This window comes from Gracilinanus agilis, chromosome 2 (assembly GCF_016433145.1).
Source record: "Gracilinanus agilis isolate LMUSP501 chromosome 2, AgileGrace, whole genome shotgun sequence".
Classification (NCBI taxonomy): Eukaryota; Metazoa; Chordata; class Mammalia; order Didelphimorphia; family Didelphidae; genus Gracilinanus; species Gracilinanus agilis.
Genome location: NC_058131.1, coordinates 543,260,814 through 543,286,919, shown reverse-complemented (window position 1 = coordinate 543,286,919; position 26,106 = coordinate 543,260,814). Strand labels below are relative to the sequence as shown.

Below are 26,106 nucleotides of genomic sequence, written 5' to 3'. Positions count from 1 at the left end.
ATATTTCCCTCTTCTTTGTTTTGCTTATGTATAAAAATCGAAGGCTGTGCTTCAGCATTTTGGGGTAGGCTTTGATAAGAGTTTCGCCCCAATCATGCTGTGATTTTGTCTTTCTCCTTCAATAGACTAAAACTCTGATTGCTTTTAAATGACCTACTGGGTGTTTGGGGTAATTCTCATATCCCGTGTGAGTAAGTGGTTGACACCATCTAGCTGCCCATGATTCAACTCGAAGCCTATCCCCTTCCCCTACCCTTTTTTCCCAGATTACCCTGACTGGTTAAAGACCTTCTCTCACAGACATCACCAGCCACTTTGTTTTGTAGCTCTAACTTACTGATGTGTCCTGTATTATGCTTACCTTTGCTTCTATCTTCTACTCCTCCTAGTTGATAACCTGCATGAGGGTAGGGATTGTTGTACCTAAACAATGTATCTTCTACAGCACTTAAGGCAGTGTTCTGCACCAAAAAATTATTTAACAAATGCTTTCTTTATCTAATGAAATGAAATAAATGAATGAATGACAGACTAGCTATAGTCCCCAGAAAATAAAGATTCAGGTGAAAAGAAAAATCTCTTTACCTTTTTTCTCTCTCCTTTTTAAAAAAATTTTGTAACACTTTCCTTCTGCTATGAATCAATATTGTGTATTGGTTCCAAGGCTGAAGAGTGGTAAGGGCAGTGGGGGTTAAGTGATTTGCCAAGGTCCCACAGCTAGGAAGTACCTGAGGTCAAATTTGAACCCAGGACCTCCTGTCTCTGGGCCTAATTCTCAATCTACTGAGCCACCTAGCTGCCCTTTCTCCCTCCTTCCTTTCATTCCATTTTTCATCTACTGCTCTTCCTGGTTTTAACTCCTTTGAACAAGATGCCCCCAACAGGATAAAGTCATCACTTCTAAACTCATGATCTTGCTGCTAATTCAGTCAAGCCTTGACTGAAATCACCTTCCTCAGCCTCTTCTCTCTCTTACTTAAGGGCTGGAGAGAGCAGCACCAAACTCCTCCCAGTGCAGAAACTGAACTCTCAGCTTATTATGCTGTTCTATTGGGCTTTAGCTCCTGGGAACAAGATATATCAAGCCTTCCTTCCCCCCCCCCCATCTCTTTTTCCTTCCCCCTTCACTTCTTTCTTCAAGTCCCCTTTCCTGTTTCTTTTATGTGTTGTCTCCCTCTTTAGATTACAAGCTCCTTGAGGGCAGGGACTGTCTTTTTATAATTTGCATCCCCAGCACCTGTCACATAGTAGATACTTAATAAATGTTTATTGGAATTTATTAGAATTGTTGCTATACCTTTCTTTGTATCCTCTTCCTTCTTCCTGGCTCTCCTTTCCCATTTGACTTTCTTCTTTCTATCTTTCTTTTTTCTTCTTTTCCTTCTTTCTTCTCTCTTCTTTTGTTCCCCTCTATTCGTGCCCAATCCATCCCTTACTCTTCCATCCAAACCATTCATACAAATTCCCACAAATCTTTATTCATCCCAACATGATATTTTCAATACCAGGATTACCCAAATGTATACTGTGTATTCAACTTCTGCTACATAACTATTAATTTTTAAAAATGTATTCACTCTTGCAGTACAGTGCTTAGTATGCCTTTATAATTTACACTTAGAAATAACTTGTTACATTTTATCAATCATTTCATCAGGTCAGCTCTAACACAACTTTAATCCTCAAAGTTTTCTAGTGATGAACAAAGTAGGGATAAGGAAGGAGAGAAAGAAAGGAGAGTTGAGGATGAGACAAAAGAAAAAAAGGGGGAAAAAAGGAAAAGGGTAAGAGAAACTCCAGACAGTATCTCAGTTCTCTATAACTATAAAAGGTAAGATTCCCCATGGGGAGGTGGATAAACTTAAGTATGACACAGTTCTTTGTTGACAATTTTAAGCATTTGAAAGTCTACTTGTACAATTGATGTAACAGTATTGTTATATCAGAATTCCAATAATAATATACCAATTGGAAGCCAAAAGACAAAAACCTAAGGCTTTAGTTGCAACTAAGCATTGTACTTTATGAATATTGTCTTTTAATATAGTAGAAGTATGAGATTTGTCTTTTAAAATTCCACAATTCTGTGAAAACAAAACTAAAATTAATTAGTATAGTGGATTGTTTATGAACCATATTCCAATTTTAATTATCACAAAACTATTTTCACAGATCGCAAATTAAAAATGGATCTTAAAAATTACCTAGTGGCAACAGCAGGAATGTGATAGAGCTGGTTCTAGTGGAGAGCCAATTGTTAAATTTTCAGTGTGAGTATTTACATACTAGAAACTGGCAAAAACTACAAATCAGGGCTGATTTATTGTTTTATTGACTAATCAGGCTTAAGAAAGAGATGGATAAAATACTAACAGTGCATGTTAAACTTAAAGGAATGTCCTGTATTTATATTTGCCTTTTCTCCTGCAGAACTAGTCATTAAACATTATCAGTTAAACATTAAACATCATTAAACATTATCGGTATACCAATGGCTAACAGTCAGTATGGTACAATTGTTAAGACCAGTGGCTCTGATGTCAGAGGACATGGTTTTAAATCTTGTCTCTGATTACCACCTCTATGATCTTAGGAAAATTGCCTTCCTCTCCCTATCCTCCATTTTGTTTTGTTTTTTAACATCTACAAAATGAGACATGTTAAAGCTAGATGATCTCTGAGGCTAGTCGTGGTATCATAGATAAAGAACTAGAAAGGGATTTGAGAGATTCCTTCTCTGAGCTATCAACCCCTTTAATTTACAGATGATGAAACAAGACCAGGAAAGTGAAATGACTTGCCTAAGGTCACACAGGTAGTAAGATACAGAAGTATGATTTGTACCCAGATTCTCAGACTCCATTTCCAGTAGTCTTCCCATAATGTCACTGGTATGCACTGTACCTCTCCTAGAAACAGTGCCCCAAAGAACACTGTATATCATATTAAATAAACAGCCCTTTGGGCTCCAAAGATATTAGCCAAGAAATATTTATTAAATCCCAACTATTTGCTAGGCATTGTGCTAAGTGCTAGAGATACAAAGAAAGACAAAAGACAGTCCCTGCTCCCGAGGAGCTCACAGCCTAATAGGAGAGAAAATATGTAAACAGCTATGTACAAACAAGAGATAGGATAAATTGGAGATCATTGCAAAACTAGGATAAATTAGAGATTATTTCAAAGGTACTAGAATTAAGAGAAATCAAAAAAGGCTTCTTGTAGAAGGAGTGATTTTAGCTGAGACTTGAAGGAAGCCTGGGAAGCTAGGAGGTAGAGATGAAGGGATGAGCATTCCAGGCATGGGAGACAGCCAGAGAAAACACTCTGATTTGGTAGATGGAGCATCTTGAACAAGAACAGCAGAGAGGCCACTGCCATTGCACCCCAGCCTTTTCCCTTCTTTGCAGAGGATGGAGTATATGGACATGCAACATAGCATATAATTTTAGACTTTATGTGTTGATTAATTCTGCTGGATTCTTTGTTGGTTTTTTCCTTTTTTGTTCTTTGTTTTAATAAATGGCTTTTTGGATGGGGAAGTGAGAAAAATATATTGGGGAATTAAGGTGATGCAACAACACAGGTCTTCATTGCTAACATGTTTTAACCTATTTCTACCTACTATGCTTCATCATATTACCTCTTAGGTCACCTGCCACCTGTCTCAGAATCAATAATGTGTATTGGTTCCAAAGCAGAAGAATGGTTAGGGCTAGGCACTGGGGGTTAAGTAACTTGCCCAAGGTAGTGTCAAAGGCCAGATTTGAACCCAGGATCTCCCCTCTCCAGGTCTAGTTCTCAATCTACTGAGTCACAATAGTTGTCCGTCACTGTCACAGATTCTTTTGAGATTATGATGGCCCATGACTTACAGTCATGTAGCAGCACCAGGAGAATATTAGGGTTGAAAATATGGGTTTTTACATCTGCAAAGAATTCCAGATTATTGAGAATGTAGCACACTCCTTCAAATGTGGCCTAAACCAATTTCTTCCTAGTCAATTCTGAGCTAAGAAACCTGTAGTAATTGCTCAAGTTATGTGTACTGGACTAGTACATTCAATGAATGGGTTCTACTCATCCATTTGTCGTTGAGCAATATGGATCCTTCATCCATTTTTATTTTCCAGTGTGAAGATTTGTCTAATATATGTAGAGGGGCAAAGGATCTCATTGTGTATGAGCTATATAAGCTCAGGTGATATGAAAATGCTAAAGTTACTGGTATTCTACTCAATTTATTTGCTCATCTACATGCAGATCCATGAAAAATAGATGATTTGTAAGAGAAAAACTTTTTAAAATCAAACTTGCTTAAAACTATAACTAAAATGAAAGCAGATTAAAAAGTGATAGAAACACTGGTATACAAGGAAAAGTTTTCAAATCCAAAGATCTGAGTTCTATCTTGACACTAGACAAGATACTTTTCTACTCAGAAGCTATTTCCTTATCTGTAAAACAGAGATAAAAATACTAGCACTGTCTACTTCTCAAGGCTATTGTAAGGAAAGTGCTGTGTAAACATTTAAGTGCTATACCCAATCTGTTGCCAAGTCCCATCAATGGTACCTTCATAACATCTCTTAAATATGCTCCCTTCTCTTCTCTGACACTTCCACCATCTTGGTACTGGCCCTCATCACATCACGCCTGGCCTATTTCAGCAGCTTGCTGGTTGATCTCAATGTCTCAAGTGTCTGTCCCCTATAGTACATCTTCCACTCAGCTGTCAAAATGATCTTCATAAAGCACAGGTCTGACCATATCACCTTCATACTCGATACTCTAGTGGCTCCCTTTCACCTCAAGGATCAAATATAAAATCCCCTTTTTGATGTTCTAAGTTCTTTGTAACCTGTTCCTCCACCATCACCTTTCCAGTCTTTAAAAAAAAATTAAACCCTTACCATCTGTCTCATTATCAATTCTAAGAAAGAAGCTCTAGGGCTAGGCAATCAGGGGTAAATACTACTTGCCCAGGGTCACATAGCTAGGAAGTATCTGACTCTAGATTTGAAACCAGGTCCTCCTAACTTCAGGCTTGGTACTCTATCCACTGAACTACCTTTCCCATCTCCTTACACACTGGTCACCCTGACTCTGGGATCCAGTGACCCGGGCCTCTTTGGTGTTCCTCCCATGAGACACTCCAATCTCCTGACTGGCTGTTCCCTACACCTAGAATGCTCTCCCTTCTCATCTTTGCTTTCTGGCTTCTCTGGCTTCCTTCAAGTCCCAGAAAAAATTCCTTCATCTACAAGATAACTTTCCTGATTCCCCTTAATGCTAGTACTTTCCCTCTGTTGATTAGTTCTGATTTATCCGGAACATCTCTTTTTTGTACATGTTTATTTAAACTGAGCTACTTGAAAACAGACTGTCTTTTGCCTTTTTTTGTATCCCCAGCAATGAGAACAGTGCCCAGCATACAGTAGGTGTTTAGTAAATATTAATTGACTGGCCATATAAATATAGAAACACTTTCCATTAATGCAAATGAGTAATGCCTGGAGAAATAAGTAGGTAAGTGACTTCCTACTGGTCATAGTGGTTAGTATGTATATGTCAGAAGCAGGATTTGAACACAGATCTTTCTGGAAGACCACCTTTTTATCCACTGTGGCATATTACATTTCATTTCAAAATATTATCATCAACAAACCTATTGTTATTTGTTTAAAAAAATAAAAGATTTAAGTATATAAACATAGTTTATTTTCTCATTCAGACCTTTTCGGTTTATTTTCAAAATAGAGGAATAAATTTGGTTCTTTATAATAATACAGTATATGTAATACATACCTAAATAGATGTATCTATATATATATTTCACATCAGATATTATATTATAAACACACAACAAATTCAGTCTCACTAAAAGGCAATTATTTTCCATTAGATTTTCCAAAGATAAGTAATGTTTTTTACCTTGAATATTTCTATAGGGAAGTGCTTTTTTAATGTTTTATTTTAAGTATTTACAAAAGGTAGCCTAAAGATCAAGCCATCCTACAAAAGAATGAGCTCAGGGATATGATTTTACTTATCATGCCATAATGAGGATATCAAGTTACAGAAGGCAGAAAAAGATAAAGAATTTCAGTGCAAATATAATCAGTGAAATGAGCCCTGCATGACTTTAAGAAATCTGCAATGGGAATTCAAAAGATACCCTTCTGCGTCTTCAGTTGTCTTCTTTAAAATCCAAATGCTTCTTATTCCAAGTGTAATAATCATTTAACTGTGGTAGAGGGATGTTGCATAAGGACTATCATCATCATCATCCCTGGGGGAGAAAAACACAGAAACAGACAATTTGAAAGCTACAAAATCATTTGCTAGTTATTCAATGAATATCTGAAAACAAATATTTGAAAATGGAACAGTGATTAAAACACTGGAATCAGGAAGACTCATCTTCATGAGTTCAAATCTGACCTCAGACATTGTATGACCCTGGGTAAGTCACTTAATCTCATTTGCCTCAATTTCCTCATCTGTAAAATGAACTGGAGAAGGGAATGGCAAACCACTCCAGTATCTTTGCCAAGAAAAACCTAAATGAGGTTGGAAAAAATCAGACACAACAGAAATGACTCAACAACAATCATACCTATCACAATCTACTTTCTGAGGAAAAGCAAGAGATTCCCAATCTAGGCAAGCTATATCTTTCTAAAAAGTTATAGAGAATTACAAATATTTGTTTTGTGAACCTTATTTTTCCCCATTAATGCTCTAAATTTTCTGAAACATTCCCATTGCTGCATTTGTTCCTAGACTACCAAGATCTAGAATAGCAAACTCTGCTTGAGCTCTGAGCACTTAGAAATCACAGAATTTTAGAATTAGAAGAAATTTCAGATACCACTTAATTCAATCCTTTCAAAAGACAAATTAAGAAGGGGGAGGGGGGAAACCAAGGAGGTTAAGTGATTTTTCCCAAAGCTAGTTGATAGTAGATCTAACACAAGAATCCAGGACTCTTGAATTCACAGCAAGTTAAGGAACTCCATTTGGGATCATGGATTTAGAACTGGAAATGACCTTAGAGGTCAGTCATCTAGTCAAATCCTCATTTTACAGATGAGGAAACTGAGGCCCCAAGAGAAGTGGCCGGTACACGTTCTTGACTGATTCTGGCACCAGTATAATTGACAGGTAAGGTGCTCATGAAAAAAAATTTGTTTTCTGTTTTTAAGTTGGGTCTGACTCTTTGTGACCTTATTTGGGTTTTTTTGTTTAATTTTTTAATTTGTTGTTTTCTTGGCAAATATACTGGACTAGGTTGCCATTTCCTTCTCCAACTCATTTTATAGATGAAGAAACTGAGGCAAATAGGGTTAAGTGGCCTGCCCAGAGTTAAATAGATAATAAGTATCTGAGGTTGGATTTAATTCAGGTCCTCCTGATTCTAGGTCCAGCACCTACCTAGTACCCAACTTTTTAAACATAAAACAACAAAAAAAGAAAAGAACAAAGCAAGGAGGCAGAAGTCTTAAATTGGATACAGCAACATGATTTAGAATTCATATGTCCAAATGTACTTCTAACAGTGAGGGCATTTTAATCTTTAAAGAGGAAAAGGAAAGATTTAAACAAGCAAGGGCACTTGATTATTCTTTGGCAACTGAGGCACTGACATTTGAAAGAGTATTGTTACCTGTTATCTTTTAGTTTTTTGGCTGCCTGTGTTGACAACTTGATCTGCAAATCTAGTCTCTGTAGAAAATCTTTGGCAGACACTTCTTCAGGCTGAATGGGCTGGATAGCAGAGTCCTGAGAAACAGGTGAGATGTCCTCTTCTTGGACTTCCACCGCCTCTTCCTCCTGAGAAAGATGGCTGCTGTCCACAGTTTCATTTTCAGGTGACTCAAGTGAATTAAGTCCATTGAATAAAGGTTTTTCTGATATAATGGGGATATTCAGAATTTTCTTCAGAAAAATACAATCATTGGTAAATAGTTTATTGGCCCTTTTTATTTGCTCCATCTGGAATATATAAAAAAGAAAATAGCAAATTACAATCACCTAAATTTAAAAAAAATTAGTATTTTCAGTAAAATGAGTATAAAGAGAAAAATCATTTGCAAAGATTACTCTCAATCTGTATTTCCCAGTCTCAGCATCCCAGAGTTTTTCAAATTATCTTAGATGATGTCATGAAATTCTCCAAGCAAAATTACTTTCATTGAAAAAAAAAATCTAGAGTGAAAGGAGCAGAGCCAGAAGAACATTGTACACAGAGACTGATATACTATGGTAAAATCGAATGTAATGGACTTCTGTACCAGCAGCAATGCAATGACACAGGACAGTTCTGAGGGATTTATGGTAAAGATGCTACCCACATTCAGAGGAAGGACTGCAGGAGTGGAAACACAGAAGAAAAACAACTGCTTGAATGCATGGGTTGATATGGACATGATTGGGGATATAGACTCGAAACGACCACACCAATGCAACTAACAACAATATGGAAATAGGCCCTGAACAAGGACACATGTTACAACCAGTGGAAATGTGCATCAGCCATGGGTGGGGGGAGAGCGGGGGGGTGAAGGGGAAAGTAGGGGCATAAAGTATGTAAACAGGTTAAAAATGAATATTAATAAATGTTTAAAAAAATCTTACTCAAATATTCTCTCCCACCTATGTTTGCTTGAATGGGAGACAAATTAAGTAATTGAAGTCCATATTATATATTCTTTTGTGGGGGGAGGGAAGGGAAAAAATAAAAATTAATAGCCCTCAGGAGGAATTATTTAATATAAAAGGGAAAAAAATAAAGGGAGTAGGGCCTTTAGGTCATACTTCTTTTTTCCCCCATATTGTTCATTTTTATCTTATAAAATCAAAACTCCAAAACATGAACCCAAATAAACAATTGAAAAATTGTATGCTTTCATCTGCATTCTGACTCCAACTAAAGATTCTTTCTCTGGAGGAGGGGATAGCATTCTTTGTCTTAAGTCCCTCAGAATTGTCCTGGATCTGAGTAGCTAAGTCTATCATAGTCGACCATTCCACAATATTGCTTTTACTGTATACAATGTTTTCTTAGTTCTGCTTATTTCACTCTGCATCAGTTTTTAGATCATACGTTTCCAGATACTGTACTTTAATTTAGACATATATCGTCCAGATTTCAGCTTCTTTACAAGTCACTCTTGTCTATGCCTTCCTGCCACATTCTCTGATCTCTCACAACCATACCACCTAGCATGGTTTCAAGGAAAAAGCCCTGACTTTGGAGTCCAAAGCCCTGGTTTAAAAATCTGATTCTACTATTTATTCTACAAGGCCCTGGTCTCCTTTTCCAGGCTCCAAACCACCCTCTTCTGCCTCCTTTTGTGTGTTGTCTCCCTTTTTTAGATTATGAGTTCCTTAAGGAGAGGGACTGCCTATCTTTTTATTAACTGTAACCCAGCAGATAGCACATAGAAACTTAATAAATATATTTATTGGAAACTTAATAAATATATTTATTGGACTCAATAAAAGATAGTTCTTATTTCATGGAAGTGGACCATTTCACTGAGTTCTACTTAAAGTAGATTTTTTTATAATTTTAAATAATACAAATTTGCCCCTACTCCCCCACTTTACTTAGTTTATATAACAAAGGCAGACAAAAATACCTTTATGTGAGTCATAAAATGTATAAAATGCAAACATATTAAACACCATACCCTGATAATAAACAGAATTGTGAAATGAAAGGTTAATAATAAAGTATGCATAGTCCTATACAGTAAAATTCACATAGGTGTGCACACACCATACTCGTTGCCCCTTCCCCAACCACTGTACCCAGCCTTTATCACTGATGATCAGTTGCACAACTTTTTGTGAAGAGATGTTTTATGGATAGATGTTTGGGCAGTGGCTCTGTTTTTTTTTCCCTTGGATATCTGACGTTGGCAAGCAGTATTAATCTCCAGCTAGTCTTTGAACTTCTAAAAATCTTGAAGTATCTGGATCAATCTTTTCAATACAAGAAAAAAATTCACTCAAAAGATGACATGTTCTGTCAATTGGTTTGTTGTGAACTTTTTTGGTTTGACCTCAGACTCTGAAGCTTCCCTTTTCTTCTGTCTTCTTTACAGTTGAACAGGATCCTCATTCAGAATCCTCATTTGGATTTCTTCCACAATTTTTTATGCAAAGTCAAATTTGTGTAATGTGAATTTACAAAGAACTGTAGGTATGGATGAAGCACCATTTATTAATAATCATGTAACCATGTTAAAAATGATTATTAATAGATGTTAAAAAAAAGTTAAGTAAAAATTTCTTTAGTAAAAATTTTTAGTAAATGAGCTTGGAAGAAGCTGTTATTTCTATATAGTAGATCATGAGATTGAGTAAAAAGATGGTAGCCATAACTTATTTCAAAGAATACAGATTTCATGAAGCCTTTTGTTTTTTTATTTAATTAATTTATAATATTTTTCCATGGTTACATGATTTGTGTTCTTTCCCTCCCCTCCTCCCAACCCCTCTTATAGCCAACAAGCAATTCCACTGGATTTTACATGTGTCATTGATCAAGACCTATTTCTATATTATTAATATTTGCACTAGGCTAGGGTGATCATTTAGAGTCTACATCCCCAATCTTATCCCCATCGAACCATATGATCAAACAGTTGTTTTTCTTCTGTGTCTAAAGTCTTTAAAAAAAACTTTTTATCAGATAGTAACATCATTTTTTTGCAAAATACACAACATGAGGACTTTGGGATTATTTGATTCCATCAATTGTCTGAATAGAGGAAACAGATGGTATATTGGAAAAGCTAACAGTATGGAATAAAAAGATCTAGATCTGAATCATGGCTCTGCCATTTACTTACTACCTGTACAATAACTATCTTACTACCCATAACTTACTACCTTCTCTTGGCATTGTTTCTGGTTTCCTCTGGCCTTCAAAACCATTTTCTACAAACTAAGTTCCTTCAGTTTCCCATCTCTCCCCTCACTCAGTTTTCAGCTCTTTTGTGTGTTATCTTCCCCCATTAGGATGTATGCTTCTTGAGAGTTGGAACCATCATCTTTTTGTTTGTTTATGTATCCCCAGAGTTTAGCACAGTGCCTGTAACATAGGGAATACTTAATAAATGCCTGTTTCTTTATTCCTTCATTTTTATCTTTCCTTCTTTTTCCTTTCCTTCCTTTCTTACTTCCCTTCTTTCCTTCCATCCTTCTTTGGCAAGTCATACAACCTGAGTCTGTTTCCTTATTGGATAAATGAGATGATATCTAAAGTCTGTTCCAGCTTTAATTCACTGGTACTCATTATAGGTTTCCTAAAGGATAAAAGTACATGAAAGGAAGTTACTGTGTGACATTTGAGACAAACTAATATTCAAAATCACAGGAAAACAAAAACTACATACTTTTAACTGCACCAGATCTTACATGATTATAATTTGCCTCCTAAGATCTCATTATTCCAAAATTATATTAACTGGAAAAATTTATTAACTGGCCTTGCAAAATCCCCAATTACCTTCTGAGTCAGAGAAAGATTTAAATAGCTTGTTAGGTATATTCTGATTCCCTAATAATCAGCAATTTGCATATTTTATAAATAATAACTCTCAACTGACCAGAACATGCCATTTTCTAGCCAACTTAATTCAACACAACATGCCAGGCACAATGCACTTGTTCCCATATCCAATTCCTTGCCAAGACTCATCTATTTCATCTTTGTGGCATCTTGCAAATATGCCCCCTTCTCTCTTTGGACACTACGACTACTCTGGTACATATTCTCAACTTCTCAGTTCTAGACTATTGCAATAGCCTGCTAGTGAATTAGCCTGCCTCATATCTCTTCCCCAATCCAAACCATCTTCCATTCAGCAACCAAAAAATTTCCTAAAGTGCAGGTCCCATCATATCACCCTCTACTCAATAAACTACATGCTCCCTATCACTTCCAGGATCAAATACAAATGAATATTTGTTTGACAATTCAAAGCCTTTCATAACCTATCCAGTTTCACTGGAACAGAGATCATGAAGTGGAAAAATTCGAAATAAGGCTAGAAAGGTAAGTGGGAGCTAGATTATGGGACACCAGAAATGACAAGCTATTTAAGAAGAGTGACATGGTCAGACATGATCTTGAAGAAAATTATTTTGACAGCTATGTGGGAAGTAGATTTTTAAAAAAGGACAGAATAGGCAGATTGGAAACTGGGAAACCAATCAGGAAACTAATACAATAAATCAGGCAAGAAGTGATGAGAGTCTAAACTAGATGGGTAGTTGAAAAAGAAAAGGGATAAATTACAGAACAGACAAGATTTAGCAAATGAATGGATCTAGAGTTAAGTATGACTCTAAAGCTGTGAACATGGATGAATGTGTGGAAAGTTCCTATTAATTTGAAACCCTTTTTGGCCCCCAAAACAAACTTTTTATTTTTAAAGGTCAAATGTTCTGATTTTAGACCGATTCTATTAACTGGCTTCTCCCCCAAGGCTGTAGAGCTGAGTAGGGACCTCCCTCCTTTTGTCTACATCTTTTATTTTTGGTAAGGTGTTGTAGGATGGGGACCAGCTCTTTTTTTTGTCAGTAAACCAAAGTCTCTAGGATGGTAAAGTAACTAAAATAACTTGCCAGATCTATGTGGGTTTTGTACACTCTTGTATAATATATATAATATAATGGTGCCGAGTATTACTCTTTGCATCCAGAAGATCCCACTCTTATCCTACCTGAGGTCTGAGTCCTCCATTCAGAAAGAGGGAGGTGATAGAAAGTTGGGCTTCTCCCCCCACAGAACCAGGGACTCAGGAAGGATTGTGGTCTGGCTCTGAACTGTCTCAGGCTACTCAAGAAGTAGGTGGCTGAAAGAGCTAACCAATCAAATAGATCTCTCTCTCTCTCTCTCTCTCTCTCTCTCTCTCTCTCTCTCTGTTTCTCTCTCTCTCTGTTTCTCTCTCTCTCTGTTTCTCTCTCTCTCTCTCTCTCACTCTGTTTCTCTCTCTCTCTCTCTCTCTCTCACTCTGTTTCTCTCTCTCTGTCTCTCCCTCCCTCCCTCCCCTCTCTTCTTCCCTCTCTCCCCTCTCTTCTTCCCTCTCTACTCTCTTCCTCTAGCTTTTTGCTATTTAGTAAGTAATAATTATAAAATTAAGAAAAATAGTCTCCAGAGAATTTTAATTATAACAAATGCAAGGATGATGATGCCCTCAACAAAAATGGAACATTTGGGGAGGAAATATGGAATTGGGGAGGAAGATGATGAGCTCTGGTTTGGTCACACCAAGTCTGAGATGGCCATGGAAGAAAAATCCATCTAATGGTGATGTAGAATGATATAGTGGTAATGTAGTTGATGCAGGTCAAGAAATGGATTAGGGGTTGATTTACAGAGGAGGCATTCATTTCCATAGACATGATTTTCCAACTCATGAGAAGTGATGAGATCATACAAGCAGTATACAAAGAGAAAAGGGTCCAGGATAGACTCCTGGAAGATATCCACCCTAAGGCAGCAGGAAATAGATGATGATCTATCAAAGGTGGCTGAAAACAGTTAAAAGAGTAAAAAGTATGTCTTGGTGAAATATATCTATACTACAAATAAGAGTCAGTTAGTTGTAAGGATGTTTGTTTATGTTGTTTTTTTTTTTATTAGAGGGGAGGAGGGCTGGGTCTCTAGAATTCATCCAAGTATTAGATCTGGAATAAAAAGAACTGAATTTAAATTCTAACTCTATCAATTACTGTCCTGTATAAATCACTTCTTTGTTGGAAGAGGAAAGAATCTCAGTTTCCTCTTTTATAAAATGAGAGGATTTAATTAGATGATGTCTAAGATTTCTTTTGGCTCTAAAATCCTATTCTCTAAATTAAATAGTTTATAAGGTAACTAAATGAATACATAGTAAGATTGATTTTTTTCCACCTAAAGTAAGGGATAGAATGTTTAAAATATATGTATATATATTTTTTAATTTAAGAAGCAAAGGACAGGAAGGAATAGCAGTTTTATTCAGAGGAAAACACCAAAAATCATGCAAGTTTCTAAGAAGGGGGAGAAACATCTTATATGTTCTATATATCATATGTATCCACCTAAATAAGACAAGATCCCAAATAGTCTTATCTTTGCTAGGTTTGAGTGGATTCATTAAAGACTTGTTGATTCAGTGATTGCTGGGAAGTACCCTCACTATATACTAAGTACTGTAAAGAATATTATGGCTAAATTATGCACAAATGGTAAAATAAAGTACTATTAATGACACCTTGAAATAACTTATTATTAATGAGGAGCTCATTAAGTAATGTATTTTTTTCTTTTTTCAAACCCTCATCTTCTGACTTATAATCAATTCTAAATATTAGTTCCAAGGCAGAAGAGTGGTAAGATCCAAACAAATAGGGTTAAGTGACTTGCCCAGGGTCACACAGGTAGGAAGTGGTTGAGGTCAAATTTGAACTCAGGACCTCCTGTCTCTAGGCCTGGTCACTAACCACTGAGTCACCTCGCTGCTCTAGTAATGTATTTTCATTTTTTAACTTTTTCTTTATTTTATTACAGTAATAAATTTACACATTAGTTTCCCAAGGTTTTTACACAACCATGTTGTCTCCCTCCCCTCTTCCCTCTCTCCTCCTGGAATTGACAATTCCACTGGGTTATTCCAGTAATATATTCTTATATAATCTTTTTTTTAAAAAATTAAGATCTGTTTATTCTTTAGGGAATTTTTAATAAGAAGACAATTGGCCAGGCTTCCCATGTTGGATTTACATCATTACCCTCAAACTTAATGAACTATTTATTGTTTATTATATATATATGTATATGTGTGTGTATGTGTGTATATAGATATAGATATATAGATTTTTTTAACCATAGGAAGGGGTGCTCATCATGGGAAGAGAGAAGATTAGGGAGACACAAAAAATGAGACCCAGACCTAATGAAATGTATACTAAAATAGAAAAGATAAGAAAAAATGAAGCTGTAATGCAATATAGAAAGTGAAATTGTGGTAAGATTTAGAGAAAACGCTTCATTAATTCAGAAAAGAGGCAGTTTACTTCTGGCCAGAGCTTTCTCTCTCCCTCCTCTTTTCATAGTCTTGATTTGTCTTCTGTCTTCCAACAGGAAATAGCTGTCTTTACCAACAATATAGTAGCCGCCTGGAGAGAGTCAATTTCCCCAGAAAGCATGAATCTAAGCAAGGAAGGAGGGCTCTGCCAAAATTAAGGAACAATGTCTGAAGTCACTTTCACCATTAACAATCAATCAATGGGTATTCAGAGCTTACTATGTGACCACTATTATGCTATGAAATCCATCTAGACATAATAAAGACCTTTAAATTGCCTTCTTTTTCCTTCTCCCTGAAGAGTTAACCATTTACAGATGCATTTTCGAGGTAATGTCTGAACCAAATACCTGACGTTATGAGGGTCTTAAGTACTGGCAATCAACAAGTATTTACTAGGTGCCAGGACTGTGCATTAACCAAAATCTCCCATTACTGGAGATACAAAGAAAGACAAGATACAGCCCCTGCCCTCAAGGAGTTTACATTGTAATAGAGGTGGAAAATTTTCAAACAGCAATGCACAAACAAGACATCGAGAATCTAGATATAATTGAGAATCTAGAATAAATTGAAGTAATCTCAGAGGGAAGGCACTTGCATTAAAGAGGATTATTAGATTGTAGAAGGTGGTGTTATATGGTGAAATTTCCAGATACCCCACAGAGGTGAAAAAAATTTCCTCTAAATGTACCCAGGCCCTTCATGTCATTATGGGAATTTGTGACATGAAGGTTACACTGAGTAATCTACAGATAATTTGTCTTCCCTGGTCTGACTAGAGATGTGAACAGGCAGAGAAAGAAATGTCTGCTTCAGGCTTAGAGGCTTGGCTTGGCCTCGTAGTTTCTGTCCCAGTTTCTCATTTGTTTCACTTTCATTTCTTCTGAATACCAGTAAGAATAAGGGACTTGGCACAAAATCAGTACAGCTAGAAGAGAAGGAAGTGTCTACTGGGAAAAGAATATCTGACACTAAATATTTCTGATAAAAAACTCTTCATCCAGGGAGTTGACACAAATATGTAAGGCTATGAACTGTTCCCCAGGAGATAGAGGGTCATTGCTTATTGAACACTTTCCCAAAGAACTGCAAACAATCAACAACCAGAAAGATTGCTCCAAATCACTAGTATGTTTAATGAAAAGTAAAACAAACCTGAGTTTCCATCCCACACCCATCAAATTGACAAAGCTAATAAAAGCTGGAATTTTAAAATGTGAACACCTACATGTACCCTAATGAAAGATAGAAGAGTCTAATGAAGAGAGGAATTGCCTTGGAGTCAGGAAGACCTGGACTCAAGGCAATTATACTAGCTATGTGGCCCTGGGTACAAGTAACCTAGCTATGTGACCATGGGCAGCCTCAGTTTCCTTATCTGTAAACAGGGACAATAATAGCACCCACCTCCAGGGTGGTTGTGAGGATCAAATGAAATAATAAGAAAAATTGTCAGCAATCAAAAATGAACCCCATTTGACACAATCAACATTTTTTTAAACAACTAAAGAGACAGATGCAGAGGTGTGCACAAACACATATATCTATACCTATACACATTTTATGGGTTTTAATAAACATATAAATACTGATATGGTCTCTTTTATTGTTGTTAATTTTGCAAATAGATCCAAAAATTTTCTACACGATTGCACATGTAAAATCTATATCAAATTGTTTACCATTTGGGGAGGAGGGAGGGTTTGGAAAGAGGGAGGGCATTTAGAACTCAAAAAAAATTTTTTTAAGAATGATAAAAGTTGCTTTTATATGTAATTGGGGAAAAATAAAATAATATATTTTTTAAAACTCTTAACCTTCCATCTTAGGATCAATACTATGTACTGGTTCCAACGCAAAATAATGGAAAGGGCTAGGCAATGGGGGTTTAGTGCCCAATGTCACACAGCTAGGAAGTGTCTGAGGCCAGAGTCCTAGGACCTCCTATCTATAGGCCTGGCTTTCAATCCACTGAGCCACTCAGCTGCCCCCTAAAATAATTTTTAATATAATTATGGTTATTTTATTTACCCAAAGCGAACTGCAGGAACTATTTAAAACCACTGAGAACTGATTAATTTAATAATAAATTTTGCTCATGCTACATTAGAACAACCAACATTAAGAAAACAATAGACATTTGAATAATTTTTTAATTTAACCAAATCAGTCTATATAGTCTAAATACTTTTCTTTATCAGTGAACATTTCCTGTATATGACAAACTTCCAGCTGAATTTATGCTTTGTGATTTTATTATAAGTGTGAAATATATTTTGTTTTTTAACAAAAATATCTAATAGGCCATTTCAGCCAAGTTTGAAATGAAAAAAATCTTCAGGCTTTCCTTTTCTCTTCTGTCATGTACTGGAAAAGATAAATTTTTCTGCTTTTTCAATTCCCAAACGATTTTTCAAAATAGAATATCTTATATGTTTTGAGGTTTGGGTTCTATAAGATTATTCGCCTATAAAAATGAACAATATGGAAATATGTTTTGCATGATAACACATGTATACCCAGATTGAATTGATTGTCAGCTTCAGGAAGGAGGAGGGAAGATGGGAGGGAGACAATATGGAGCATATAACTTAGGAAAACTTATACGGAAATTTGTTATTAAAATATTTAAAAAAATTTTAATCTGAAATCTAATTAGAATACCTTAATCTAGAGGTAAAATATGTGCATATGTATATATAATATATGTGTATCTGCATATGTGTGCACATATGTATTCTGTATTTTCCCACTTCTGCAATGGGCATTCTTGTTATATACATTTAGATTACCACTTCCTTATTGCCAGTCTCTTATGAATCTTGGGTCTATGTGATAGGCATTAATTGGCTTCCAAATCAGTTTACTGGAATGACTTTAATCTTTCTATTTCCTTTATAGAAGAGTCTCATAAAGTATAGTTCATGGTGTATTTGGCCTTTTTCTAGAAAGGTTATAGAAATATTTGTTGAACAAATGAACATATCATCTAAAATGTTATTTAAAATATTAGTTATTATACCACCATTATGACTTTTTGCTTTAATATATCTTAAATTAAAACTTCAACTAATTTTTGTCACTAAAATTTTTTAAACAAAACAGTGCCTTATTTTTGGTGTGATTGCTGTGTGACTCTGGGCAAATCACTTACCTTCTGTTTGCCTCAGTTTCCTCATCTGTAAAATGATCTGGAAAAGGAAATAGCAACCCACTCCAGTATCTCTGCCAAGAAAACCCCCAAATGGGGTTGTGAAGAGTCAGATATGACTGAACAACAACAATCATTATCCTTCTGGTTACTCAGATTTGTAACTTCAGATTCATCCTTGACTCCTTTCTCCTTTTATTGTCTTACATACCCCATCAGTTGCCACAACATTTCTTTTATTAGTCTTTTCTCCATTTACACAACCAGCATCCAGTGCAGGCCTTTATCTTTGTGTGGAAAATATAAACTCCTTGATGAAGAATTGTTTGATTTAAGTCTTTGTACACAGTGCCAGGCATATAGGAGGCTTTTAATATATACTTTGCTGATGGATTAGTCTGCTATAAGTACTTCCAAACTGACTTTCCTGCTTTGAGTCCCTCTTCATACAAATTTGTAATTCACAGAATTACCAAAATCATCTTCCCAAAGCTCAAGCTTGACCATGTCACTCTCAGGTTCAAATATCTTCCATATTTCCCTATGACCTCGAAGACAAAATAAAAAGTCCCCAGCCTATCATCCAAAGCCCTCTTTGATCTGACTCCAAATTACATTTCCAGACTTAAATCTTAATTCATTTCCAAACTTAACTCCATTTCACGAATTCTATGTTCCTTTCAGTTCTTCCCAAACTCATCTTTCTATCTCCAGTTTCCCTGCCTACCCATAGAATGTCCCCCATTTCTATAATATATGCTACTTTTACTCTTAGAATCCTTTTTTCCTTGGCTCAGTTTAGATGCTACCTCCTCTGGGAAGCCTTTCTTGATTTCTCCAGTTATTAGTGTTCTGTCCCTCCTCAGATTATCTTATATACACTTATTTGCCTTTGTTGTATAGCAGGGTTATACAAGGTCAACCAGCTTCACTTGAAGGTCAACCCTCAGCCTCTTACTTGACTTGTTAACATTCTTTTCCTAAATTCTAGGGTAGTCCACAAGTATATTTGGATGTCTTAACTAATTGCTCATTATTACTTTTGTATTACTCCTCATGGAGTCCAGTTAACTCTCTCATGGGCAATAGATAGTTCCTATAAATTGTTTTCAGAGAACCTTCATTCTCTAGTGTTATTCTATATACTGGAAACTTGCCCAGGCTCGCAACAACTTGAAAAGGAATCAATCTTTGTATATTTGCTAATTTGTAGTACACCTCCACCTCCAGTTTTTCAGCTCCTTTTATATCAACTGTCTTCCTTTGTTAGAGTATGAGTTCCTAAAGGATAAGGGCTGTCTTTCTTTTTACTTATATTTATATCTCTAGCACTTATCACAGTGCCCGGTACACAGCTTAACAAATTATTGTTGGGGGCAGCTGCATAGTTCAATGGATTGAGAGCCAAGCCTAGAGACAGGTCTTGGGGTTCAAATCTAGTCTCAGGTACTTCCTAGGTGTGTGACCTTGGGCAAGTCACTTAACTTCCATTGCCTAGCTCTTTCCACTCTTCTGCCTTGGAGCCAAAATACAGTATTGATTCTACCATGGAAAGTAAGTGATCTACAAATAAACAGATCATTAACTCAACTTAATTTGACCAAGGTTTCTCAGAAATACCCTGTCACCTGGCTGAGAGTTTTGGTAATTAAACCAGATATCATACCTTGATGATTTTTTTTTCAGATTTCTTCTGAGCTAAGGTCATAGCTAGTTGGCAGGCTTTCTCTTACTTCTCTCTCAACCACAAAATGTATGGATTGTAACTACATGTTTTTTATCTTCTGAGAATCCTAGGCTCAAATCAATAGGAAGGTATGGTTCATAAGCAAACATTAATAAATATAGTGTAAAGTCTATGGCATCTTTTCTGGTGGAGTTGTACACATACACTAAAAATGCCAAATGTTGGGTCTACTGAGATTTTTGCTCAGGCTTCAGGGTTCCAACATGTTTATCCCAACTGAATATGTTGTTGGTCTCTAAGGGGATAGTAAGGTATTGTTCTTGATTTCATAATACCTGCTAAAACTAATATTTCTTTAAGTAATCTGTTTATGTTTAAAGACTCTACCTTGGACAGAATGAATCCAGGTAGTGAAACTACAAATGAAAAAATACTTCTACCACAATACTTTAAGAAATGTGAAACATTTTGATTTCTGATTGGATATGCCTATGTATATATGGTAAATGGATCAGTTGCTAATATAATATGCAATACTGCTATGCATATGTGCTTAAGTCTCAGACTTTTTAATAACTAGCATTTTAATATGTTTTCCTAGCCACAGGTATTTTCTTATAATCATAGAGGTAAAGTGACTGATAATGTTCCTAATGGTTAATGACAGTAACTAGTCTGGTTTATTGGATGCAAACTAATTCCATATAATTATTAACTGACTATTACTATATAGATTAAATATACAGTAGTTTAACATGACTGATTATTAAATTAGGGCTATTATCACTATTTTAAAGGTGAATATTTCTAAGTTTACACATATTTTAATATTTTTAGGCTGGAAACTCATAGGAGACTTCCTGATTTTAGAAGTAAGCCTAGAAAATAAAAATAAGGATATTATAAGAATACTGAAAAAAAGGATAAAAAAAATTGAAAAGTTGCAAGGTAATTTACAGTTATGCAAGGACCAGGGAGTTCATTCAATCAGCATTCTATGAATCAATGATCAGAAAATTCAAAAACATCTGATACCTTAACAAGAAGGAACACCACCTTGTGTTGATTTCTGCATTCCCAAAGGAGGAAGAGTTGGTCATGGGTGGGATCTGAAGCTGTGGACCCAATGGCACAAAAGTAGAATTCATGTGTATTTTAAAAATACAGGCTAATTCCCCTCACTTGTACAAAGAAAAAAAAAAAACCTGTATTTCAGGCAAGGGCTAGGTCCCCTGAGGGACACAGAGAAGTCTCACCTGGGAGCAGACCTAAAATAAAATACCTCTCTTCAAACAGCAAAGATAAGCCCAAGATAGAAACTTTCTCACAAAAGTATTCTTGCTTTCCTGAAGAATATTCAGTAAAGGTCTTGCCTAGGAATGAGACATCTCCAACAGGTTTGGTAGGCTTCTGATAGGGACAAGATGAATTATTTGACAGAAAATCTGAAATGTCCTGCACTAAATTTATCCCTTCAATTGAATTTTCTTTTTCATTTTTGTCTTTTTCATTTTTGTTTTTGTCATATCTCCATTGTCTAGTATCTTTAAAATCCAAAGTATTTAACAATTAAATTAAGGGGGGAGGGGTGGGGAATGACTACACAACTAAGCCAAAACAAACAAACAAAAAACCTTCAAGTGTTTACTGAAACCAAATTTCCCTTTCCAGTTTACAATATAAACAGTGTCTTCCCAGACACAGATCCCACTCTCTCAGAAACAAAAGTAGAAAAAGCATGGTTTGCACTTATGAACTGATTGTGGAGTCCATTGTAACCTCTTTTCTGGTTTGGTTTTTTTCTTACTGTAGCTCCAACTGCTCTCAGTTGTGTAATATGAGCTCAGAGAAGGCCAGCATAGGGAGAACATAATAGTGATTGACATCTTTGGAGTCAAAAAGAGAATACAGAGCTGGTTGTGCAATACAAGAGCATAACAGAGAAGATATGATGATTAATAGAATCTAAGCTGAGAAAGTAGGGATAAGAGAACTTAAAAAGAGCAAGGAATACATTAATTGGCCAGGAGGTAAGTCAGAAGAGGAAAGGTTTCTGAGCAAGAAACAGCTAAAGGTGGGATAGCTGGGTAGCTCAGTGGATTGAGAGCCAGGCCTAGAGATGGAAGGTCCTAGGTTCAAATCTGGCCTCAGACACTTTCCAGCTGTGTGACCTTGGGCAAGTCACTTAACCCCCATTGCCTAGCCTTACCACTCTTCTGCCTTGGATCAGTATTGATTCTAAGATGGAAGGTAAGGGTTTACAAAAAAAAAAAAAAGCTGACGGTAAGAGTATAAAAGAAAAAGGTGACTTGAGATAATGCACCTAACACTGATATTCAAACAATCAGATTCCAATTTAGGAAGGTTTCTGTAGGAGGAATATTCCCACCTAGGGCAGAGTTATTGCTCTAGCTGTCTACAACATGGTCCAGCCTAAAATCAAGGAGAAGCCTGGAAAAAAGTTGACTAAGTTCCTTGAGGGCAAATGCTACTTCATTTTTCTACCTGTGTTTTATTCCCAGTATGGCCTTGCACATGGTAGGCCTTCCAACAGTCATTTTAGCTGTGTCCAATTAGACTCTTTGTGACTCCACTTGGGGTTTTCTTGGCAAAGATGCTGAAATGGTTTGCAATTTCATTCTCCAGCTCCTTTTCAAGATGAGGAAACTGAGAAACTGAGACAAGTAAAGTTAAGTGAATTACCCAAGGTCACACAGTAGAAAGTGTCTGAGGCCAGAGTATTTTAATTCTGGAAGATGAGTCTTCCTGATGCCAGGCACAGCATTCTATCTTCTTTGCCACCAAATGTCTGTTAACTTAAACATATACACCTACACACACACACACACACACACACACACACACACACATATGAAAAACTTTGTTTTCCTTTATAACTAGAGAAGCAGTCAGAGAGAGATCTCTAACTTAGACTAAAGATAAAACTAAAGACGGAATCAGAAAGTGCAGTGAAAAAAAGTACAAACGTTGCACTAAACCGAATCAAACTGTAATCAATAAATAACATATCATACATACATTAAGATATATCCCAAGATTTCCTCATATTGTAGTAAAGTAACTCTGAATAGCTCTCTTATATGTTATCATTATAATTCACAACAGAAATATATGGCAAGAGCTATCCCCAAGGGCTTGATCTTTGAAGGAAAAAACTCTTAAGTCTTTAGTGTTGGTGTAGCTACCAATAGTAGAACTCTAGAAAGGCTTCAGCTGGAGCAGCAGTTCTCAAATGTTTTGCTCTCAGGACCCCTTTCCTTCTAAAAATTATTGAAGACCCAATCCTACATTCCCAAGCCTTTTGTTTATGTGGTTAATATTTATTGATGTTTACCATATTAGGAATTAAAAGATCATATTATGAAAATAGTGTTGACCTTGCAGACCCCTTGAAAGTGTCTTGTTTTGGGACTACCCAGTGTGTTAGAATATGTCCTGACTAGTTTTTGCTAACAGCACCTGGGTAATGCCAATGAATAGCTCAGCCTTTATTGTGATCATACACAATCAGAAAGTACATTCTACAGGGGCAGCTGGGTAGCTCAGTGGGTAGTTCACTTGACCCCCCCCATTGCACATCCTTACCACTCTTCCACCTAGGAGCCAACACATAGAAGTTAAGGGTTTAAAAAAAATAAAAAATAAAATAAAAAGAAATAACATTCTACAAACTGATTTTCAGCCCACAGAAACTTAGGGAGACCTTAGTTGTTTTTTTGTATCTGACCCCAAAACTGGCTCTGGGGAATCCAGATAACCGAATTGAGCATTATGGTACTTCACAGGGAATTCCCTACAGGATCAGTAATGAATTCATTTGATTATTAAGTATATCCATAACCTGCTAGATACACTAGGGTGTGTTTATATGATAGAAAGATGGCTGGTAAATATATACTCATATGTGAGACAGATTACCCTGTCTCTGTTCTTCCATGTGGTACAGATGAGATAGTCTTTTTTAAAGAGTGAAGTACAGATAAGACCATCTACTCTTTCCTTCTCCCAAGCTTCTAAGGTATTTCAGGAGAGAACACTGAAAAGGGATCCACAGAGGTTTGGGGGAGGGGGAAGTCCTTCACTAACACTGGAAACTCAATCTATAAAAGATAACTTCTTAACCTAAAAATGTATTCCCACAGTACCCCTATTCTCTCTCCAAGGTCGTAATGTAATATGTTTAAGATACCCAAAAGATGATAAATTTAATAAACACATCTATCCCTAAGCTCACCTGGACCACAGCTCTCGACTGCTGCTTAGCAACAGGTGTCTGTCACATTCACAGTTCCTAGTGAGCCCAGGGGTGTAATTTCAAATCTAAATTAAGAAACACAGTCTATTGAACTGAATTATCTGCAGGGACAATAGTGCCATCACTGACTCACTGCCACGCCCTGCTTCTATTTTTTTTAAAAAGTACACACACAATAATAACAACCTAAATTATTTTCTCAACAGTGGTTTTAGCCCCAGCTCTGCTTGAGGTGAACACATACAAGCAGTGCAAACTCTATGCCTGGAAATCACGTTCAAGTGGCCTCCGTTCCTCCCAGCGTTTCCAGAACGCTTACATCTCCGCTGACATCCCACAAGAAGACAGGGATCACGTTTTCAGCGTGGCACCCCTGGGCCCTCGGACAAATACCATTCGGTGATTATGTTCAAAGCCTTGGCTCATTCATCATCCCCGGCTGCTCCAACAAGCGAAAATAGCCTTTGTAATCACAGGATCCGTAACCTGGCCATCACGGTCTCTGCCCTGCCTGCTCCCCCTCCTCCCACTCCCGTCCTGGAGCAAGAGCTCCTTGGGGGCCCCCATCCCCGGTCCCATCAACCTCCAAGCTAAGCTCCCCCCCCCCCCGCCCCCGCTCTCACCCACCGTGACTCCGTACTTGAGTGCGATGCCCTGAAGCGTGTCCCCGGCGCACACCCGGTGCTGCACTTGGCGCTCGCACACGGCGGCGGCCAGAGGCGCCCGCACGCTGGCAGTGCTGCCATAAGAGCGGGTCTTGGTGCGGGCCAGGCTCAGAGATAGCTCGGCCTCCTCCGACTCGGAGCCCGATCGGGAGCGGGGCGGAGGCGGCGAGGGCGCCAGGGCCGGCTGCCTGGCCGCGCGGGGGCCACCTTCCCGCAGAGACAGCGCGGGAGAGAAGTCCGCCATGGTTCGGGCCGAGGCCGGGGCCGCCTGCTCGGAAACCTCTCTCTGTTAAGGGGCGGCGCCTCGTGCTCCCCTCTTCAGTGAGGCCACTGGTGGAGGCGACGGGGTCCGAGGCTCAGCCGAAGCATGGCCGGGCCATCTCCGGGGGCCCTCCTCGGCGGCTCTCAGTGCACTGCAGAAGGCTGATACCTGGAAGCAGAGGAGAGGGGAACGGGGCTGCCACTGACCCCGGGGAGGGGCAAGCACCCGACCTGCTTGCCTGGCTGCCTGGCTGCCTGCCTGGCTGCTGCACGCACGGAGAAGGCACCACCCCCGCCACCCCCGCCAGGGGAAGTGAAGCTGTTGTGCTTTGGGAAAGGGGGTGGGAAAGGCAATGACCGTGGCCTCGGGAAGATGGAGAATCGTATTTAGGATCCTAAGCCTGCGGGAAAACTCTGCCCAATGGCAGGAACCTTTTGTCTGTGACAGCGGCCCTGCAAAGCTTTAGCTATATAGAGCTCATATTACCGGCTCTGCCTAGGCCACTGCGGGAAAACTTTGCTATTTCTTGATTGCCTAACCTACAGGATCCAGAATCAGACATTCACCCTCTCTGAAGACCTTTCGGTCTTTCCACCTTCGGACTACAGACAGCCTGAAAGGTTGCTTTATAGCGAACATTATGAACCTGTGGTTCCCATGGCTTCCCCAGTTCAACTCCATCATTTGGTCACTTCTTCCCAGGATCCCACCTACATAAAGATATTTTACATGGTCTTATGGCACTTTTGGCAAATGCCAGTAAGATCGGTGTACCAGTGCTAGGTAATTGGCCTCTAGGGTGGGGGAGTTGGGAGTCTTACTTTGCCTCATTACACCACCTCACTTTTTCCGATTCCATTAAAAAGTTGGAGTTTAGTTTATGCATATGTCAGCAATAAGATTTGGAGTCAAAGATCCTGGGGGTCCACCACTTAGTAGCTTTGTGGTCCAGAGTGACGTTTCTGAGCCG

General features: G+C 37.6%; 1 protein-coding gene across 1 annotated transcript; it reads right to left on the bottom strand.

The window, feature by feature from the left end:
* Positions 1–5,877: 5,877 nt before the first annotated feature.
* On the bottom strand, positions 5,878–25,292 carry LYSMD2 (LysM domain containing 2). Its single transcript, XM_044662241.1, has 3 exons — positions 24,837–25,292; positions 7,670–7,998; positions 5,878–6,292 (listed from the first exon to the last, which is right to left on the bottom strand). The coding sequence occupies exons 1-3, from the start codon at positions 25,116–25,118 to the stop codon at positions 6,244–6,246; spliced, it is 660 nt and encodes a 219-aa protein (XP_044518176.1). The 5' UTR covers positions 25,119–25,292; the 3' UTR covers positions 5,878–6,243.
* Between the last annotated feature and the right edge of the window lie 814 nt (positions 25,293–26,106).